General features: G+C 35.8%; 1 protein-coding gene across 1 annotated transcript in view; it reads right to left on the bottom strand.

Annotated features, from left to right (window-relative positions):
• Positions 1 to 11318: 11318 nt before the first annotated feature.
• LOC113054482 (reticulon-4 receptor-like 1) overlaps positions 11319 to 18706 on the bottom strand; it is a 94356-nt gene continuing 86968 nt past the window's right edge. Inside the window, exons 2-3 of the mRNA XM_026220065.1 lie at positions 14509 to 14960; positions 11319 to 13400 (exon numbers count right to left, since the gene is read on the bottom strand). Of these exons, the coding sequence (XP_026075850.1) occupies positions 12522 to 13400; positions 14509 to 14960 (1331 nt within the window). The 3' untranslated portion in view covers positions 11319 to 12521. The remainder of the gene's footprint in view (positions 13401 to 14508; positions 14961 to 18706) is intronic.

Here is an 18706-nt window from a genome sequence, read left to right as displayed (position 1 = left end):
AATTTATGAGCTATTTATTGGTCATAACATGAAAATATTTATCTAGTGATGCAACAAATGTTTTTTTGTTTTTTTACTGAAACACTGAAATCAAAATTAGTTATCATTTAGCTGAAACAAAAATAAAAGTTAAACTTGCTGTTTTTTTGTAATTGTTTTAAATTTACTAGTGATTGCTAATTGCTTCTGCACCTTCTTTTTTCAGTGTACAGATTATTTAACAGATATAGCTGAGAAAAGTAAAACAGTTCTGCTTGTGGATATCTTGTTTAATTGCTACTAATGCAGCAAACCCAGTAAAAAGCTCTTCTTCAAAAGTGTTGGACTCAGTATCTTGCCAGCATATCTTTAGCAGACTGGCACACTCAAAAATGGTGTAAATCCAGTCAGATTCAATCAGACTGAAATGGATGGTTTTTAGTTAGCACTTGGTGTTTTTGTGTGCAGTAAGCATCAGGCAGTTCATGAACAGACTGTGGGTGGTCTGTGGGTTTCCCGCCTCAGGCTCAGATTAGACATGCTGTACCATATATCCTGCCAGGAGAATCTGCATCCTGCTCTGAGTTTAGCTAAAGTCTTCAAAGAACAAGCTCACCTCAACCCCAACCTGAGTGAGATATCAAACCGAAACTGCACGATAAAATCACACCTATTAGCAATTGCCGAAATCCCATTGTTCATGCTGTATGTAAATTGAAAACTTGAGAACAGTTGTTTGTGTGTCTCATATTGCCTTGTAAATCTTCACAGATCAAAAATGAACCACTTCTGCCTTGCTTTCATCTCTCAACCTTACTTTTCACTCTCATGTCATCATTTAGATATCCCTGAAACATGAATGGACTTCCTTTATGTAATTATGAAAGCACTCTCTGATCAGTTTTGTTTGATTGTGTAACTTGCCCCTGGGTAAGTCCAGAATCATTTTTCAAACAGTACAAAAAATAAATTAAACAAATTAAATAAAAAGTAAAGTCAGAAATAATATGAAAAAAAAAAAAAAATCAAGGACTTGAAGTCAGTTTTATTTGCCCAGAAGTAAAAGTATTTTATATGAAAGTGTTCATAAAAATTAGATTTTGAATCTTATTTTTATTTTTTTATTTTTGCAAAAAAGCCCTTTACTAGAATTTAATTGGACCCCAGGGGAATTTTTTTTTTATAAAGGATTCAAATCTTACATTTTTCTATTAAAACAAAAAGGGAAGTTGTTTTGCAATATGGCACTTAATTCACCAAATAGACTTTTTTATAACATGTTTCATTTTCAGTGGGTTATAAATGTAATAATTTAGCTGGCTGACTGACTGTAGCTTTACTGCTTGTTTTGACTATATATTATGTTGTTTTGACTTTTATCTGTATGCCAGACTTTCTTCAAAGGAATAAGAAAGATGTTGTGAAAAAGGATTATTTTTTACATTTTGCTATAAAGGCATCACTATTTTTAACTTCTTTGTTAACGTTGTTGACATAAGTGGTTCTAATGTGAGCAGTTCTCAGCTAATTAGGATAGTTTCTTCTTTCATCCATGGTTTTGAGAAACGGTTTGGACTCTCGACTAATGAGCTTGTCTTAATCACACATTCCATTGTATGTAGACAAAAACTGAACACTTTAAATATTTCATTTATTCAGTGTTCCTTATCCATTGGAGTGGCTTCATTCTCCTCGAAGCATTTCCTTAAAAAAAAGAATGTTGTTTTTTAAAGAATGCTAAAAGTTTTGTGGCCTCCTACCATACGAGACAGCTTTGTTTAAAGATAAAAACAAGAAAAAGAAGAGGTAGAAGAAACACTGGTCTGTGTTTTTGCTGGAGGGAAAAGATTAGAATTAACTGCAGTCTTGTGCTCTGATACTCAGTGTACATCCACAGACGTCTGTGTCATCGTTTAGAGACTCTTCACAGGCACATCCAGCTCTTCTTCTGCTTCTTTTTTCCAAGATGCATGTGGAGACACAATGTCACTCACAGTTAGTAATGGAATATGGATGCTACTGTATCTTGCATATTTTTTTATTTACTTATTTATTGGTCTGAGAAATGGTGCAGTGGACCCTCTGAATCAAAGCCAACTGTATATACGCAGTGTATACAGTACAAACCAAAAGTTTGGACTGACCTTCTCGTTCAAAGAGTTTTCTTGATTTTCATGACTATGAAAACTGTAGAGTCACACTGAAGGCATCAAAACTATGAATTAACACATGTGGAATTATGTCTGGAATTATATACATAACAAAAAAGTGTGAAACAACTGAAATTATGTCATATTGTCGGTTCTTCAAAGTAGCCACCTTTTGCTTTGATTACTGCTTTGCACACTCTTGGCATTCTCTTGATGAGCTTCAAGAGGTTTTCACCTGAAATGGTCTTCCAACAGTCTTGAAGGAGTTCCCCGAGAGATGCTTAGCACTTGTTGGCCCTTTTGCCTTCTGTCTGTGGTCCAGCTCACCCCTAAACCATCTCGATTGGGTTCAGGTCCGGTGACTGTGGAGGCCAGGTCATCTGGCGCAGCACCCCATCACTCTCCTTCTTGGTCAAATAGCCCTTGATGCCTTCAGTGTGACTCGACAATTTTCATAGCCATGAAAATAAAGAAAACTCTTTGAATGAGAAGGTGTGTCCAAACTTTTGGTCTCTAGTGTATGTATGTATATATATATATATATATAAACATGATTCTCAGCTTATCCAGAATCTTGCAGATCACGATTCTAAAGAAAGAAAAAAAGATTAGAAACTAAACAAAATAACATAATTTACTAGTGGAAAATGTTCAATGTTTAAGTCTTTTAAAATATATATATTCATATGAACAAAATAAAAAATTGATGGAGTCAGTGTCTCAATTCATAAAGACATGTTTCTCAATTAGAATCTTTTGAATAAATGATTCAGTGACAATTACTTTTTTATTAAAGTTGTCTCCACACCTGCCTGAACATGGACAAAAGCATGATTCTCAGTTTATCCAGAATCTTGCAGCTCTAGTTTACATTTGGCAGAGGAGGATATTGTGTTAAAATACATACACGTGTTAAGATACGTTTGGTTTGATCGCTACTGTTGAGAGAATAAGTGTTTATACCCATACTATAAACTTTTATCCCAGTTCTTCTGTTATCTAAATGTATACAGAAATAACAAAGAAATAATGGATGAAAAGACTGCTTGTGTTGCTCTTTCTGGATCACCTGCTTATTGGCTTTAATTGTATACCATACAGTACATTTCTTCCACTCCTTTTAGCATCTTTAGCATATTTTTGTATCGGTTAATCTCTTGCAAATGCACTGTGTGTGTGTGTGTGTGTGTGTGTGTGAGAGAGAGATACATACATACATATATAGTCACTTTATTTTAAAGTCCAATTCTCTCTATTAACTAAGTTTACTAAATAAACTACCTTTATGATGATTTTTGGTGACAGAAATGTTTTTTTTTTTTTTTTTTTTTGAAAGCGGTCCCTGTCCATTGTATTATAAACTGCGTAGAAAAGAACAACTATTCTGCTTTTGTGTTCCACAGATGAGATTACGTCATATGGAGTTGGAATGGGATGATGGAGAGTAAATGATGGCAGAATTCCCAACTCACTTGTATGGTCGTCTTACCAGATCACAGCTGTTAAATGAAACTAGGCAGTTTCTGTCCTTCTGCCAGTTAAAAAAGTAGGTGGCACAGCAGCGCTCCGAGCCTCCTGCTTTAGGCTAATTCAGATCTTGGTCTAGATTCAAAAGGCAAAACAATCTGCTAACCACAGAGCCTCTGGGCAGGTTCTGACACAAACAGAGAGGTTCCAGGAGGCTCCGGAACAGATGGAATATTGCTGATTACTCTTCTAATTCTAATATTCATATCGCCATGGAAAACTTTTCTAAATCTTTGAGTAGGGCCTTATTTAGTATAATAATACCGCTCCTGGTGATGTATGAATAGGAGTGGGGATGCTGAAATGGGCCATTATTCATACTTTCTGCTAACAAATGAATTTGGCCAGCTTGGTGACTTATGCAAATAATGAGGTAAAGAGGTGCTTTAAATGGCATAAAACAGCTCAGGTTGTCTGACATCTGAAGCTCATGAGTGTTAGTGTCCATCTGGACTCATTTAAGACTCAAGATTGACTCATTGTACTATGAGATTATGAACCATCTGCAAGCATAATGTGTAGCTGATGAGACTGAAGGGAACTTGGATTATTGATGAATGGATCCACTGTTCATTTTAACAGTAGTTCATTTTTACATCAGTTTAAATGGATGATAAGTTTCCCTCATTTAATTCTGACAACAGAAAAATCCCTGCATAACAATATAATCAAGATTTCAGACAAAATGGGACACAATGCTCCCTACATGTGACGTAAGCCGTTATCCATGGAGAGTTTCTGTTGCCAGTGAAAAGATTTGTGCGGATTATTTTTATGCCTTTCTGCCAATTTAAGGAATATTAATGCCCTATTAATGATAATGGATATGAAAATCACATATCTATAAATATAAATGAAATTAGCACAATGATTTGATGATTTTTTGATGGGCTTTCTGTTGTTATTTGGGCCCTTCTGTAAACCCTTATGGGTGTGTTGGTACAAAATTAGTTTGTCCAAACAAATCTATTTTAGTCTCAAAAAACATCTGTGAAAATTCATGAGAACTAAGTGAGATGCAGGGAGCAATGAAGTGTGAAAACAAAAGATGTGCACATTTTTAGACAGAACAGACAAGGATTTTCCATTTGGGTTACTATGGGTTACAGTCTCTCTTTCTCATTCCCTGAATTTAAGTCATTGTGCATGTTATTTTATTTTGATATCCATGATATTCCAAATTGCATCACAAAAATGTTTGTTGGTAAAGTAATCCATTACATCACAGATTTTACTTTTTTTACTTATTACTTTTTTTTTACTCATTTATCACACTAATGTGAATTTAAATATGTAATCTACTACTATATTGATATAAAAATACAGATAAAGAAAATTAATCCCACATTATTACAGATGAAAATAAGGTAAAATCAGTAAATTATTAATGATTTATTGACGTTGTAAATCTTCGATTTTAATTTAGATTTTAAAATGTCAAATAATCTAATGACAAGTACTTATGGAATCTGATTACGAAATCTAGATGACATATAATCAGTAAACCAGCAGTGCGTTTCTCCAGAGCAACTGTGGTCGCAAGTCGTTCCCAATAGAGTTGGTTACTTGAATTACTTGAAATTAATGGTTAGCTAATGATGCTTTTGGGAAACACACCCCAGCAAATTACACACAACCATATTTAAACATACATTCTGAAACTGATATAACATCACCATACAGATCAGATAGTGATCTGATGTATTATTGTAAAGAACTTTCAGATTAATAATAATCACTTAACACCTGTCTCACTTGTTAACATTATAGTAAATGCATTAGCAAAACAAGAAATGATGGGCAATCTATTTTTACAACATTTATAAATCTTTAATGTTAGTTGCTAAAAAAATAAAATTCTTCATGTTAGTTCACAGTGCATTAACTAATGCCAACTGATATTTATATATATCTTTTAAATGGACACAACAACAACAAAACAAAATTGTACAGTAAATGCTAAAAAGAATATGATGCAAGATTAATAAATGGTGTATTAAGTATTTTAGTTAATGTAACAAATATTTAACTAATTAACCTTATTGTAAAGTGTTACCGTATTGTTTATTTTTAGTTCATGTTAACTAATGGTGTTAATAACTAATGTTAAAGGAATAAATAGTTCACCCTAAATTTGCTAAAAATGTACTCACCATCAGGCCATCCAAGATGAGTTTGTTTCTTCATCAGAATAGATTTGTAGAAATTTAGCATAACATCACTTGCTTACCAATGGATCCTCTGCAGTGAATGGGTGCCGTCAGAATGAGAGTTCAAACAACTGATCTAAACATCCCAAAAACCCACAGTAATCCAGCTATCAAAAAGGCTTTCAAATTATTTATTTTTTTAAAAGAAAAGGATGTATGGATGGATAGATACAGAAACATTTGGCATGTACAGTAAGAGATAAAAATTTGCTCCTGTAACTAGAATGCATGGAAAGGAATACTTCATGAGTTCGTTGAATTGTTTTCCCATGTTGTAAAGATTTTCATAGTCTGAGAGATGTGCATATGATGAACTAGGTCTGAAGCTCGGCGTCAGTGATTGCATTGAGCTCCTCTTCACCACAATTGTCTTATAAAGACTTGAGCTGAGATTTAGGCTCTCCTTTTGACTTTGTTCTTTTGTTCCCCTCTCTCTCTTTCTCTCTCTCTCTCTCTCTCTGTGTGTGTGTCTCTGAGCTAAGCGTTGCTTTGACTTGACAGCACACTGGATTTAGGAGTACTAAGAGAGGATCACATCGAAACTTCTGGAGTCACATGTTCAAATCTGGAGTCATTGAGCTCATGTCAGTGAAAGGAGTGCTGGGAATTCTGTAAGAGCCTCTCACCGAGGCTTTTTTAGATGACACTTTAGAGTTCTCAGCATGTGCTCTCATAAACATGAAAGGACTATTCTGTGCTATTCTAGTGAGAAACATATTAGAGAAGTGACACTAAATTGATGAATTGATTTAACTAAACCCATAGGACAATTTTATCACTCAGAGGTTACTTTTTCATTGATTGGGAGAGCCTATAAAGCATGGTAGTCCACTCCTTCGCCACATTGGAAACACTGAACAACAGCTCTTTCTATTCTATTCTATTATTTTCTTTTTCTAAGCAGCATTAAATGAAAGCTGATACATTTGTACATTTTAACCTTTTATTTTAAGAGTTTTTATTTGCTTGTTTAATAGTAGTAATTATTATTATTATTATGAACCTTTTTGCCTTTTTTCTCTTATTTTCTATCATATCTATCAAATAAAATAATTTGTGTATTGTAAGAGAAATGAAATAGCGATAATGTTTTATAAAAAAAATATATTTTATTTATTATTTATTAGTACTATTAGTATTAGTAGTAGTAAATAATAATGAGAAGAAGAATATTTTTAATTGTTTTTTTTTTTTCTTCCCTTTTTGCTATTGGACTTGGATAATTTAAACTTTTACACAGAAAAGCAATATCACAAAGGTAATATTTTTAATATTTCAATTGTTTCTCCTAGCAATGAGAATAAAGGACATTTAAACTTTTTCTTCAGTCTTAAGTTTTATTAGTTTTCTCTTCACATTTCTCCTCCATTCTTGGAAGAATTTGATGAGTAATGTTTAGTTCTTATTGAAATCGCTGTCTTTTAAGCACAATTGATTATTATTATTATTATTATTATTATTATTATTTTCCTCTTGAAACTGAAAAATGTGAAGAGGAAACCAGTGAAATTAGAAAGTGAATAAAATAAAATAAAAATATTCTCACTGCTAGGAGAAACGATTGAGATATTTAAAAGAATTACCCATGCGTTATTGCTTTTCTATGTGAAAGTTTTGTAAAACCAGTAAGCTCAAAAGTGTACAGTATCTCAAAACAGCTGGTGTTTTGCAGTAATGCATTATTGTGATGATGGTGTATACTGTACCTTAGGCTTGGAAACAGATGGTTTCTGGTTTGATTCCCTAAAAGAATGAGCCATTAGCCAGAAGAATGCAATTCTTCTAAGGAAACATTGTGTGAAAAGTTAAAGATGTAATTACTTTCTGCATCATATTTTGCCTTTGACCATACACTGCCATTCCCATACCTGCTGGAGGTGCAGCTATCTCACCCTTACATCACCTCCTCCTCCTCCTCCTCCTGTTTTTAAATTTCTTAGGTTTTTCTCATTTCCTCTCGCCTGGCCTTGTCATGCTGTCAGGTGTCATTGGACTCAGAAGGGAACTATTGAATTAGTAAATAACCAGGATAAAAGGATTATAGAAAGTAAGAGCTTTAGGAGAACAGGCAATGTTAGATTTATGATTGATCTGGGATGCAGGGACTGATGGAGGAGGGAGGACGAAGGGCAAGAGGGATTCAGGAGGTAGAAAGAAGAAACAAAAGAGCCCTTTCATTTCTTTTCACGTACCTCTTTTTTTCATCCCCACCTGCCTCCTTTCCTGCTCAGACTCATTTTTTGAAGTGTCATCACGGCTAACACTCCAGGACTCCATCGGGGGCACTCCTTCACCTCATTGTCCTCTTCTGTTTTAATATGCTGGTGTTAAATTAAACACACATTGTGCTAGATTATAGCTAATAAAGAATGCAAATCTGCTGAGGAAAAGTGCTTTTTTGTTTCCATACCACTATATAATGACTGTTAATAAAAAAAAGTTTTAAAAAAGTAAAAAAAAAAAAGAAAAAAAAAAGAACCCCTTCTGCTCTTGGTCAGTCAATCGGATAGTCCCGCCCCCAAATTCATGCCATTGGTTAATTCATTGTTGTTGGAGTGGTAGTGATGAAAGTTTTCATAGCAGGGAACACTTTGTAGTGAACTCAACTCTTGATTTTGACTGCAGATTCCAGTTTAATTTTCAGGGTGATAAGCAAGGGTTGGTTCAACTCGTGATGTGAATGAAATAATAAATTCTTATATGTGCTTATATGTAAAGAATTTTATATTAGAATTTTAAATTAGAAATGAAGTGAACCCAGTCTATGTTCAGAATGGAATGCTAGTTCTGTACTGACTTTATGAAATACCACACTATACATTTATCAAACATTTCTGCAGTATCAACACTACCGTTCAAAAGTTAGAAGACAGTAGGGTTTATGTTTTCAAAAAATATATATATTGTTTTTCAGCAAGGATGCAATTTAATGCCTCAAAATCGGCATAATAGAATTATTTCTGAGGGATAACGTGACACTAAAGTCTCTCATTGTATATTGCACAGTCTGGAAAATGCAGAAGGTCATCCAGATCATCCAAGCATACAGAATTTTGCTAGTTGTGCATAGTGTACTGTATATACGGCAGAACTGTTACACGCATTGACTGCTTTTTCAAGTCAATATAATACTGTTTGCGGACTTTCAGTCATATGTTCATCTTTCTCATCAAAATATTGGAGGTTTCATGGGAATAAGCACAACAGAAAGAAGTCAGTTGTGTGTGCTTTGAAAAGAGATTCAGACTGCTGAGAGCCATTTTATGTAGTTAAGAGCCTGTCTGTGCTGCAGTCTTACAATTTTTCCTCTCAAGTTCAATTAACAATCATCCTGACCAGTGTCAACCAGCAACGTTCTGGCATCTCGCACATTTGTTATCTGCAATTTTTAATCAAAGTAATATTACAGCGATCAAAGACTCTGATTTGAACTAAAGCGCCATTAACAGAGCCATTGTGTTTCATTTATGTTTGGAGCAGAGTGCACTCTTAAAGGGTTGCCATGTCCACTTATTATAAGCAACACTTATTAATCATCTTTATAATCCAGTTTATAGAGTAAATAATGTAGGAAGTTGCATGCCATTATTTTTTGGTATGTGGCTTATTTCCAAGATAACGCATTTGGATTTGAGATTTGATTTCTTGCACTGCACATACAGAAAAAACTAAAATCTGATACATGTTCAAATACATAATTAACAAGACGTTGCTATTCCTGTAAATTGCTGCAGTATGTGTGAACAGAACGGGATTAAGCAATAAAAGATGAATTAATAACCAAATTGAGCTGTCTGTTTCTTGTGCGAGAAAGAAACAGAACACAGTTGAAGTGTTTTAGTTTTGGCCCAAACCACAGGGGGCGCTAAAGCAGGTATTAGCATAAACTCATATTCCTCCACACTCAGTTGTCCATTTCAGATCGACTACTCTCATAATATACACAGCAAAAGGCTTCACTATCTGCCTGGGTGACAGAATTCCCCCTCAGGGTTCAATAAAATATGTCTTTCTATTGAAACGAGATGTCCTGCAAGTCCCTGAAGAAATAATGCTTGAAATATATATCCATTCAATTATTTCCACTGTGTGTGTGTGTGTGTGTGTGATAAGGTAAAATAAATGGAATTGAGAAAGTGTTATATATTGTCTGCCTTTTATAATCAGAATTTAAATCAGCCCAGTGATTTAATGTGAATTATTATGAAATGTTTCTTCAGTAACTTCGTTTGGTCCAGAAAATGAAAAGCTCTATCTTGTGTGATCATTTTCCTGATTAAACAACATCTGATTTCTACTTTGTTTGGATTCTGCCCGAAAACAAAATAGAGGCATCCAAAACCATCAGCGTGAGACCACATTTCTCTTTAATGTTCTTTAGAAACAGCTTTTGAGTCTGGTTGTGTTTCATAACAGACAGAAAGTTTGAGTTATGAAAAAGGGAGGAGGAAAGATGAAAGACAGACAGAGGAATATGTGGAAGGTGTTAGTATGTTGCACTCGTATGTTCAAAATTGCAGTTTGACGACAATGTACAAAGAAAAAGTACATGAATACAACTTCCTCCTGTCCCCGACAATGTCATACACATAGTCTTTTGTCAATAAGTGACATATATTCTCAAACAAATAAATGTTCACATTGGACATCATAATATTCTCAGTTCACTTTAGTATGAAGGTATAGAGTCTTTGAGGAGGGTCAGGTAGAGGTTGGGAAAGTGCTTTTACCCCACCTGTCCAGGAGGGGGCTCAGTGACTTTTCATAGACAATTTAACTCTCAGCTTTAGGATCCCAATACAGAAGTGTTTGACCACTTAACAGCAGCCGGGTAACAGATAGTGAGGGACAGAGAGGTTTTTCTACTGCTTCCAAGGATAAATCATATTTGCAAGGTTTATTACCTCAGATCTTGCATTGACTTTCTATATGGAGCTGTTCAGTGTGTTCTACCCCCCCCCCCCCCCAAAAAAAACCCCTGGATGAGAATTGACATTTTTGGGTAATGGGTTCCCTCTGAAGTTTCTAAAGTGCTTTCTGATTTGTATGAAAAAATAAAAAAAAACTTTCCAAACCTGGATGCATTTATTTTCTATATATTTTTTGTTGAACCATCCCATTAACATACTGTATTGACTATATATTATAGCATTTATATTTATTAATATTATTTACTTTTTTTGTCTTTTTGATTTTGATTTGATTGCACACTTGCTTGTGGACCCCTAATCCCCAAACCCCAGTTTGAAAACAAAATGGTCTAATAAATTATCCCTGTTACATGTAATGTGAAATTATAACATTTCTGATATAAACCAAACTACTGTTACTACATAGTATTACACACACACACACACACACACACACATATATATATATATATATATATATTTATTTATTTATTTATTTATTTATTCAAGAAAATCAAACTATTTGAGATGTTTTTCTGTCTACATAGTGGTTTAAATCAGAAATCGCAAAAAAATAAAATAAAAAAATTATAATAAATAAAAACACTTAAGAATTTCCTGAGGGAATCTATGGCAAATTAACATTCCAGGTTTGACTCGACGTCTGTGACTGAACAGCTGTGTTTCTTCCTTTGTGATATTCCCCGTTTTATTTTCCTAAACTGTGCTGTGTACAGCTATTAATGTAGTGTTGGTGTTGTGTGCCTTCTAGGTCAGCACATTATTGCAGCTGAGAAACAGATAATGCATGATGCTTTTTGCATGAGCTCCACTTGACCTTTTCATGTCTTAATAACTTTTGCCTTCCAGTCTTTATGTAAAATACTATCTTCAGGGCACAATCAATGAATAACAACACACACAAACCCAGAGCCATCCCATAATCCTTCATAAACTCTACTTTTTCTTTACTGACCTCGCCAGCATAGCAGCTTTAGAAAAGTAGAATTTGATTGTTAATTCACACTGTGACAGCAAACAGCAACTTTTGGCTTCGTTGGATCAACCCTGTTAGCATTTATTGGGGCTGTGTGAACCAGCTTTAAAAAACAACAGCAACAACAACAAAAAACCTCATAACTAACCCAATTGCTCTCTTGTGTGCTTGGCTTGCATTTTTATGTTGTCAGGTGCTAAAGGTGTTAACAACATCCCTCCCGTAGAAACCGCTGAGATGCTAGCAGGTTAGGAAAGCAGCCCCTTTGTACATCTGTGTAAATGGTTGGTTTCTGTATTTCATTCACACTCTTACCCCCTGCTGGGCTGCAGCCTGTGCGCAGGTTGAAGGTTAAGACAGGGATTCGGAGGTTTTAATGGGGGTGAGCTTGAACACAATGAGCTGCTAATTATTCTGCAGAGGTGTGATACACAACTGAATGTAGTTAACAAATGCAGATCGTTTATTTTTTTGTTATTGAATATGGTCTAACAGGAGCAACAGGAAATGGTGATGATGGAGGAGTAGTCCCGTCTCTCCATCTCTCGCCCACAAATCCCAGAGTTCCTTCCCATCTCCGGTTTAATTCCAGGCCTGTAACTTCGCAAAAGTCCTCTGTCCCTCGAAAGGGGCTCACTATCGTACACATGTACACACAAACGCACACACATTAGTACACTGTAGGAGCCAGAGTAGACAGAGGGCTAAGTTTATTCTGTAAAACCATTAGTAGAGGCTTCTACGAGGCTCAGCGGAAAATAAGGGCAGTGAAACACACCAATAAGCAAAGGGGGATGATGAAACAAGGTGACCAGAGGGACACCGCCCTGCTGTTCGCTCTTTGCACGCCACTAGGGGCACCCACCGAAGTCCGTGGGATGCATTTGTTCTTTCGTCTTGGTTTTGATGGGTCAGATTTTTCGTCTGATTCCGTGTTGGCTAACTCTGTTAGGTTATACACATCGTTTTGAGCATTTCCCTTGCGACTTCGATGCCTCGTGCAGTTCCTGTTGCGTCCCGGCTTGGGTGGTCGAGGCAGCAGCGATGGGGAGGTGGGGTAGTATTGATCCTGATGTGGCAGGTGAGGATGATGATGATTGCGCGATCGATGATGATGATCTTTCTTCAACGACACTCCCACGTCCCCCTGGCTGGATTTGCGCTGGTGGAGCGACTCTGAGCCTGTACAGGAAGGCAGCTCTTCTTTTGTCAACCTTTTCAGATCCTTCCCAGCCAGCTCTGGCGGAGCCACGCATATTAACAAGGAGGTGGAGCCACGGAAGCGCCGCAGCCAATCCCAGAGCGGCACGGCCTTGCAGTCACACTCCCAAGGGTTGTCGTTGAGACGTAGGTACTCCAGTGCTGGCAGCTGAGCCAAGCTTTCAGCTGGAAGTTCAGGTAAGGAGTTGTTAAACAGGTAGAGAGTCGTCAGGCGGCGCAGGTCGTGGAAAGCCTGTTTGTGAACCCACTGGAGTCGGTTTTGATGGAGCAGCAATCGATCGAGTGCCCCCAGGCCACGGAAAGTGTTCTGGTGGAGACTCCACAGCCGATTTCCATGCAGAAATAAATGGCTCAGATTCAGAAGATCAATGAACATGTCATCCTCAAGAAACTCCAACTGGTTGTTCTGTAAAACAGCAAATAAACACCAACAGTCAGTAACAGGCACTGAAACAACAGGTTGCACATACAGTATGAATATCCAAAGCAACAGTGTTATTGTTTTTGTCTTTTGATTAAATGTCCAGGCAAATTTAGTCAGTTTCATCATGTTGTGTGGATTAATTTTAGCCCATTTTACTCTGTTACTACAAAACAGCTCAATCAGCTCAAATAACACTGATTGGATTGTATTTTAATGGGAAAACATTGAGAAAACTGTAGAAACATTGTTGATGTGTTGGTAATATCTCACAGCATATTAGTTTTCATCATCATTTCAACAGTATTACTTATAAAAAAAATTTTTTGGAATTTAACATTTTTTATTTATTGTTTCTTTTGTCTATTTTTTATTGTCTGAGAAATGAAAAGCTGCAAAACATATTCGAGGAAAGAACCCAATCAAATCATGTGAATGCTTCTGTGAACTTTTTTGTAAAATTGGAAGACCGTGTATATTCATACTGGACCATATTAGATATTAGTTTTTCCCTTGCCTTCTGTACTTCTTCTATAAGAATATTTCAACCTGATCTCACGGCAATTCGTACATTTTTCACAAGGTGGCTTTATACGATTGTTAAATTTATACGATTGTTGCCAAATCGTACGTATTTTCCGAGTTGCACAATTCGTATGAATTTGTACGAATGACCTTCACCTAACCCCGCCCCTAAACCTAACCGTCACTGGGGTTTAGACAAATCGTATAAAATCATACGAGTGAGGTCGTACAAATTCGTACGAATAAGCCACCTCGTAAAATATGTACGAATTGGTTGTGAGATAGTGTTGGAATATTTTCAAAAAAGCCTTCAGTAACTTGTGTTCTCGGGATACAATATACTGAAGGTAAATACACTATTTGTGGACATCTAATATATATATATATGTTCTTTGTTGATATGTTTATAAAAATCTCTATGCAAAGAATCTATAGTAGCACATTATAAATAATGCCATCAGCTCATGCTTTTTAGTGCTTTGCATGTACTATATATGAGGGACACAAATGGCACCTGTTTGTCAAATCACCCTGATCTAATTTTAAACTTTGAGAATATAACACCCACCTGTAAATAGAGGTACTGCAGGTTGTGCAGCCCCTCAAACAAGCCAGCAGGCAGAGTGATCAGGCCACAGTGGTAGAGGTGCAGAGCATGAAGTCTGGTCAGGCCCTGAAAAGTGTCAGAAGCCAGAGAGCGGAGATGTTTGTTGTCCCCCAGATCGAGCTCCTCCAGCCGGGTGAAGCCCATGAATGTGGAGGGCTGGATGTATGAGATATTGTTGGAGTAGAGCCAAAGCATGACTGTGGTGGGGCTGAAATGGCCCTGTAGCAGTCGCTGGATCTTGTTGTTTTGCAGAAAGACGCGCTCACTCTGGGCTGGGATTCCCTCTGGAACCACCAGGAAGTTGTGAGCCTGGCAGCTCACCGTGCTGGGAGAGTCGTAGCAGATGCAGTGACGAGGACAAGCCTGGGTCAACTCTAAACCACACAGCACCAGGAGAAACTCCAGACCACAGCCTAAGAAAGGACAGGTAAGGAAAAGAACATTAAATCATTGCAAGTTTCAATGATTAAAAAAACCCGCTTTAGAACATGTGGTTTATGCTGGTCTGTGATGTTTCCAGCTGAAGGACTGTCAGCAAATCTCAGCTGGTTGATTTAGTTATTTCAGTTTGCTGCAGTTTCAGTTGAATTTGCTAATACAACATACTGTATGCTGGTAAGACGCTCTCTTCAGTAAGACTATCTTATAAAAACAGCATCCGTGTAACCCAGGGTTACAGTAATAATGTGATTATCAATTTATTTGATTATCAATTTTAGTAACAATTAAAAAAGTCAAGGTCCAGAATTAACACAAGTGGGAAATGTGAGTGTAAAAAAACTTGACAAGATTTAAGTTGAATTATATGATGGATAATCTGAAATTATGGGCTGTTAATTCTATGTACTGTATTATAAATACCAGTGTATGTAACCAAATCATTCAGAGCAGTTCTGAATAGATCATCTGATCCTGTCAAAAGATCTGACTCAAAAGAATGATGATTCATTAATCAGACATTGCTACTTCTCTAGACTATTGTAATAGGCTTACTGTATAATATATTCTGTTTGGTATACTATAAACCTAAGGGAGACAGATTTCCAAGACTTTTGGAAACTATAAACTACCATTTAAAAAGTCTGGGTTAAGTTTTTATAAATTTGTAAAATGAATAAAAATTAATAATTTTTTTCAGCAAGATGCATTAAATTGATGGTAAAGACATTGCTTGTGTTGTTTTTTAAACTTTCTATTTATCAAAGAATCCGGACAAAAAAAGACTGAAGTAATGGCTGCTGATAATTCACCTTTGCCAACACAAGAATAAATTACATTTTAAAATGAATTAAAATAGAAAATGGTTATTAGTAATATTTCACAATATCACTGTTTTACTGTATTTTTGCCCAAATACAGTCAAACCAAAAATTATTCAGACACCAGATATAATTGTTTATTTTTATTTTATTTATTTTTTTGTTACTAGTGGGTGCAAGACAGGAATATAAAAATAAGTAAAATGTGAGATATTACACCCAAAAATTCTTCATGGACTGCATTTAAAATGTATAAAAGTTTGGAACCAAAAATGATTCTGACACTTTGACCTGACCGTGTTTTGTTTCATTGTTATCTGACATTATCAATATGAATTTGTACTGACACAGTTTAACTCTGAGTTCTTGTCATATTTTATTACCATATTAACTGCTGGTACCACAAACTATACTGAATAAACTGTGATAATGTGTGAAATGTTGAAGGTGTCTGAATACATTTTGGTTTGACTGTAAAGCATTGGTGATCATAAGAGTCTTCTTTCGAAAACATAAATAAAAAAAAAGATTCATAATTATTTAAAACTTTTGACCAGTGATTATAAATTTCATAAAAAATGTCACTTTGAAGTCTGTTGGCTCCTGGGCCAACTTTATATGTAATTGTACATTGTGTAGTGAAAAGCAGCAATACAAAAGGAAAAATAGTTATAAAGAATGTGAAAATCCAGCTAAAAAGACGTGAGAATGTGATCTTTATATAGATGCAATCTCTGCCTAGATCCATAGCCATCTCTGAATATACCCGACCCATTAGGCTATACTTTTAAAAGTGCAAAAATCAATGTTAAAGGTTAGAGGGGGAAAAAGTGTGCAGACTTGAGCTTTATTGTGTATGCGTGTGCATGCAACAGATCAGAATGAAAAGAAAGAACATGCATGTCTGAGGGAAGAAAGGAAAGGAATGAGAATAAATGATAAACCCATGAAGATGAGGTTGCAATGAAGGGTGCTGTTGTATAAGTGAATGTTAGTGGCTCAGCATTGATTCGCCTCTGATGTCGAATTGAAATGGGAATGAGAGAGGGGGGTTTAGAGGTGCACTGCAGTGTGAAGAGTTTCGAGCAAGAGACGGAATGTGTGAGTCATTTTGAATGCACAAGAACTAAAAGGATCAGTTCGCTTAGAGAAATGGAGAGAGATTGATATTGACAGAGACCGTGAACTTGTGCAGAGAGCTGAGCGATGTGGTGTAAGACAGGGTGTTCTGACACTGATATGAAACATTACCATGCTTTCACACATTCAGCAGCAGGAAGGACAGGACACTGTTGCTCATAGATAGCATGGGTAGTGTTAAAAAGTTTATGTTAACAGTTCACCCAAAAACGTCATTTACAAAAGATCTCATCATTTACTCATCCTCATGTTGCTCCAAATGAGTTAATTTAGTTAAAGTGTTATAAGGCATGAAGCAAACCAACCAGGTGTTTGAGGGAGTGAATCACAACATTACAAACTTTGATTTGAAAATTGAACAAAATAGAACATTGTGTACTTAACAGATTTAGTGAACATTGGGACAATCAAATTAAAAATGATGGTGAAACATAATTCTATTCATTTGAAGTCGTTGATTGTGTCTATAGAAACAATATAGTTTTTATGCATATATTTTACTGCATCATTTTTGGAGCTTCATGGAAGTGGGCGGAGCTCCATTTGTATGTGTTGCTCACTGCTACTGTATAATTGGTGGAATTTTCTGTATAGCATCATGGGAAATGTAGTTTTAAAATGAAGTTTCATAAAGTTGTTTTTCCACTGTTGAACACAGCTTTTAAAAATAAATTGAATTAATGTTAACAGATGACTTCAACAAAAACATACTATCAATTAACATCTTCAAAGCTTACAACAGTTCTGTCTTTGATGGTTTATCAGTTGTCATTAAAAATCAGTTTACGAACATTGACATTTTTTACTGAGAGAGCCGTACTGTTGTTCTTTATCATTCAAGTCCTTATTCTAGAAATACTGAGGCTTCCAAGTACCATCAAATTATTGTAAAAGCGGTTAACATCATTTGTATGCAATAATTAAAGTCTTTTGATGTCAAACAAAGTCACTGACTCATAATCGTCTCCTCCAATGGGCCATTAACCAGAGAACTCAAAAATCAGATAAGCGGTGTGAACTGGATTGACCAATTCATTGTGAGCAATCAAAAGAATGATTCTTTCGGACATCAATATCTGTTCTCTCATTAATGCTTCAAGGAGAGCTAGGGTGGATGTCAAGATTTTTAGTGAATAATGACATAATTTTGCTTATTGGTAATGACATAATTTTGCTTATTAGTAATGAATTGTAAAATTATTCCAAGTCTTCTGAAGCCATGTGATTTGTAATGACCATGTTTATGATACTTGTATGGTGTTTTCTCGTATTCGTTTTTATAGCTTGAAAGCCTCAGTGACCCTTTATTGTAACTGCATGGGAACGTGCTACCAGCTTAACTGTTCATGATTGTCCTGTTCAACAGAAGAAAGTAAGTCATTCAACTCTTAAACGACATGAAGGTGCGTAAACGAAGAATGTTTAAATTATTTTGGGTGAACTATTCTTGTTTAGAAGTGCTTGAGACCTATTAGATACATGCGTTTATACATGCCTCCACATGCCACACGATTGTGTTTATTTAAGATTACACGGATCTCTCCGGTATACACACAGTTGACGGATGACCTTTTCCAACCAAGCTTTGTTTCAAACAGCACCCGATACCTAATACAGCGTGAAATCGCACACGGCTTCAGATGACACATGTAATCCTTTGCATTTAAATGTTTGCATTTCTGTTTGACACCAGGCTGTTTCTCTGACTTTTTCTCTCCCTAACATTCACTTTGCTTTTTCTTTATTACTGCAGTCCAACA

Source organism: Carassius auratus, chromosome 35, assembly GCF_003368295.1.
Source record: "Carassius auratus strain Wakin chromosome 35, ASM336829v1, whole genome shotgun sequence".
In the NCBI taxonomy this organism is placed as follows: domain Eukaryota; kingdom Metazoa; phylum Chordata; class Actinopteri; order Cypriniformes; family Cyprinidae; genus Carassius; species Carassius auratus.
This window is presented reverse-complemented; position numbering and strand designations above follow the sequence as displayed.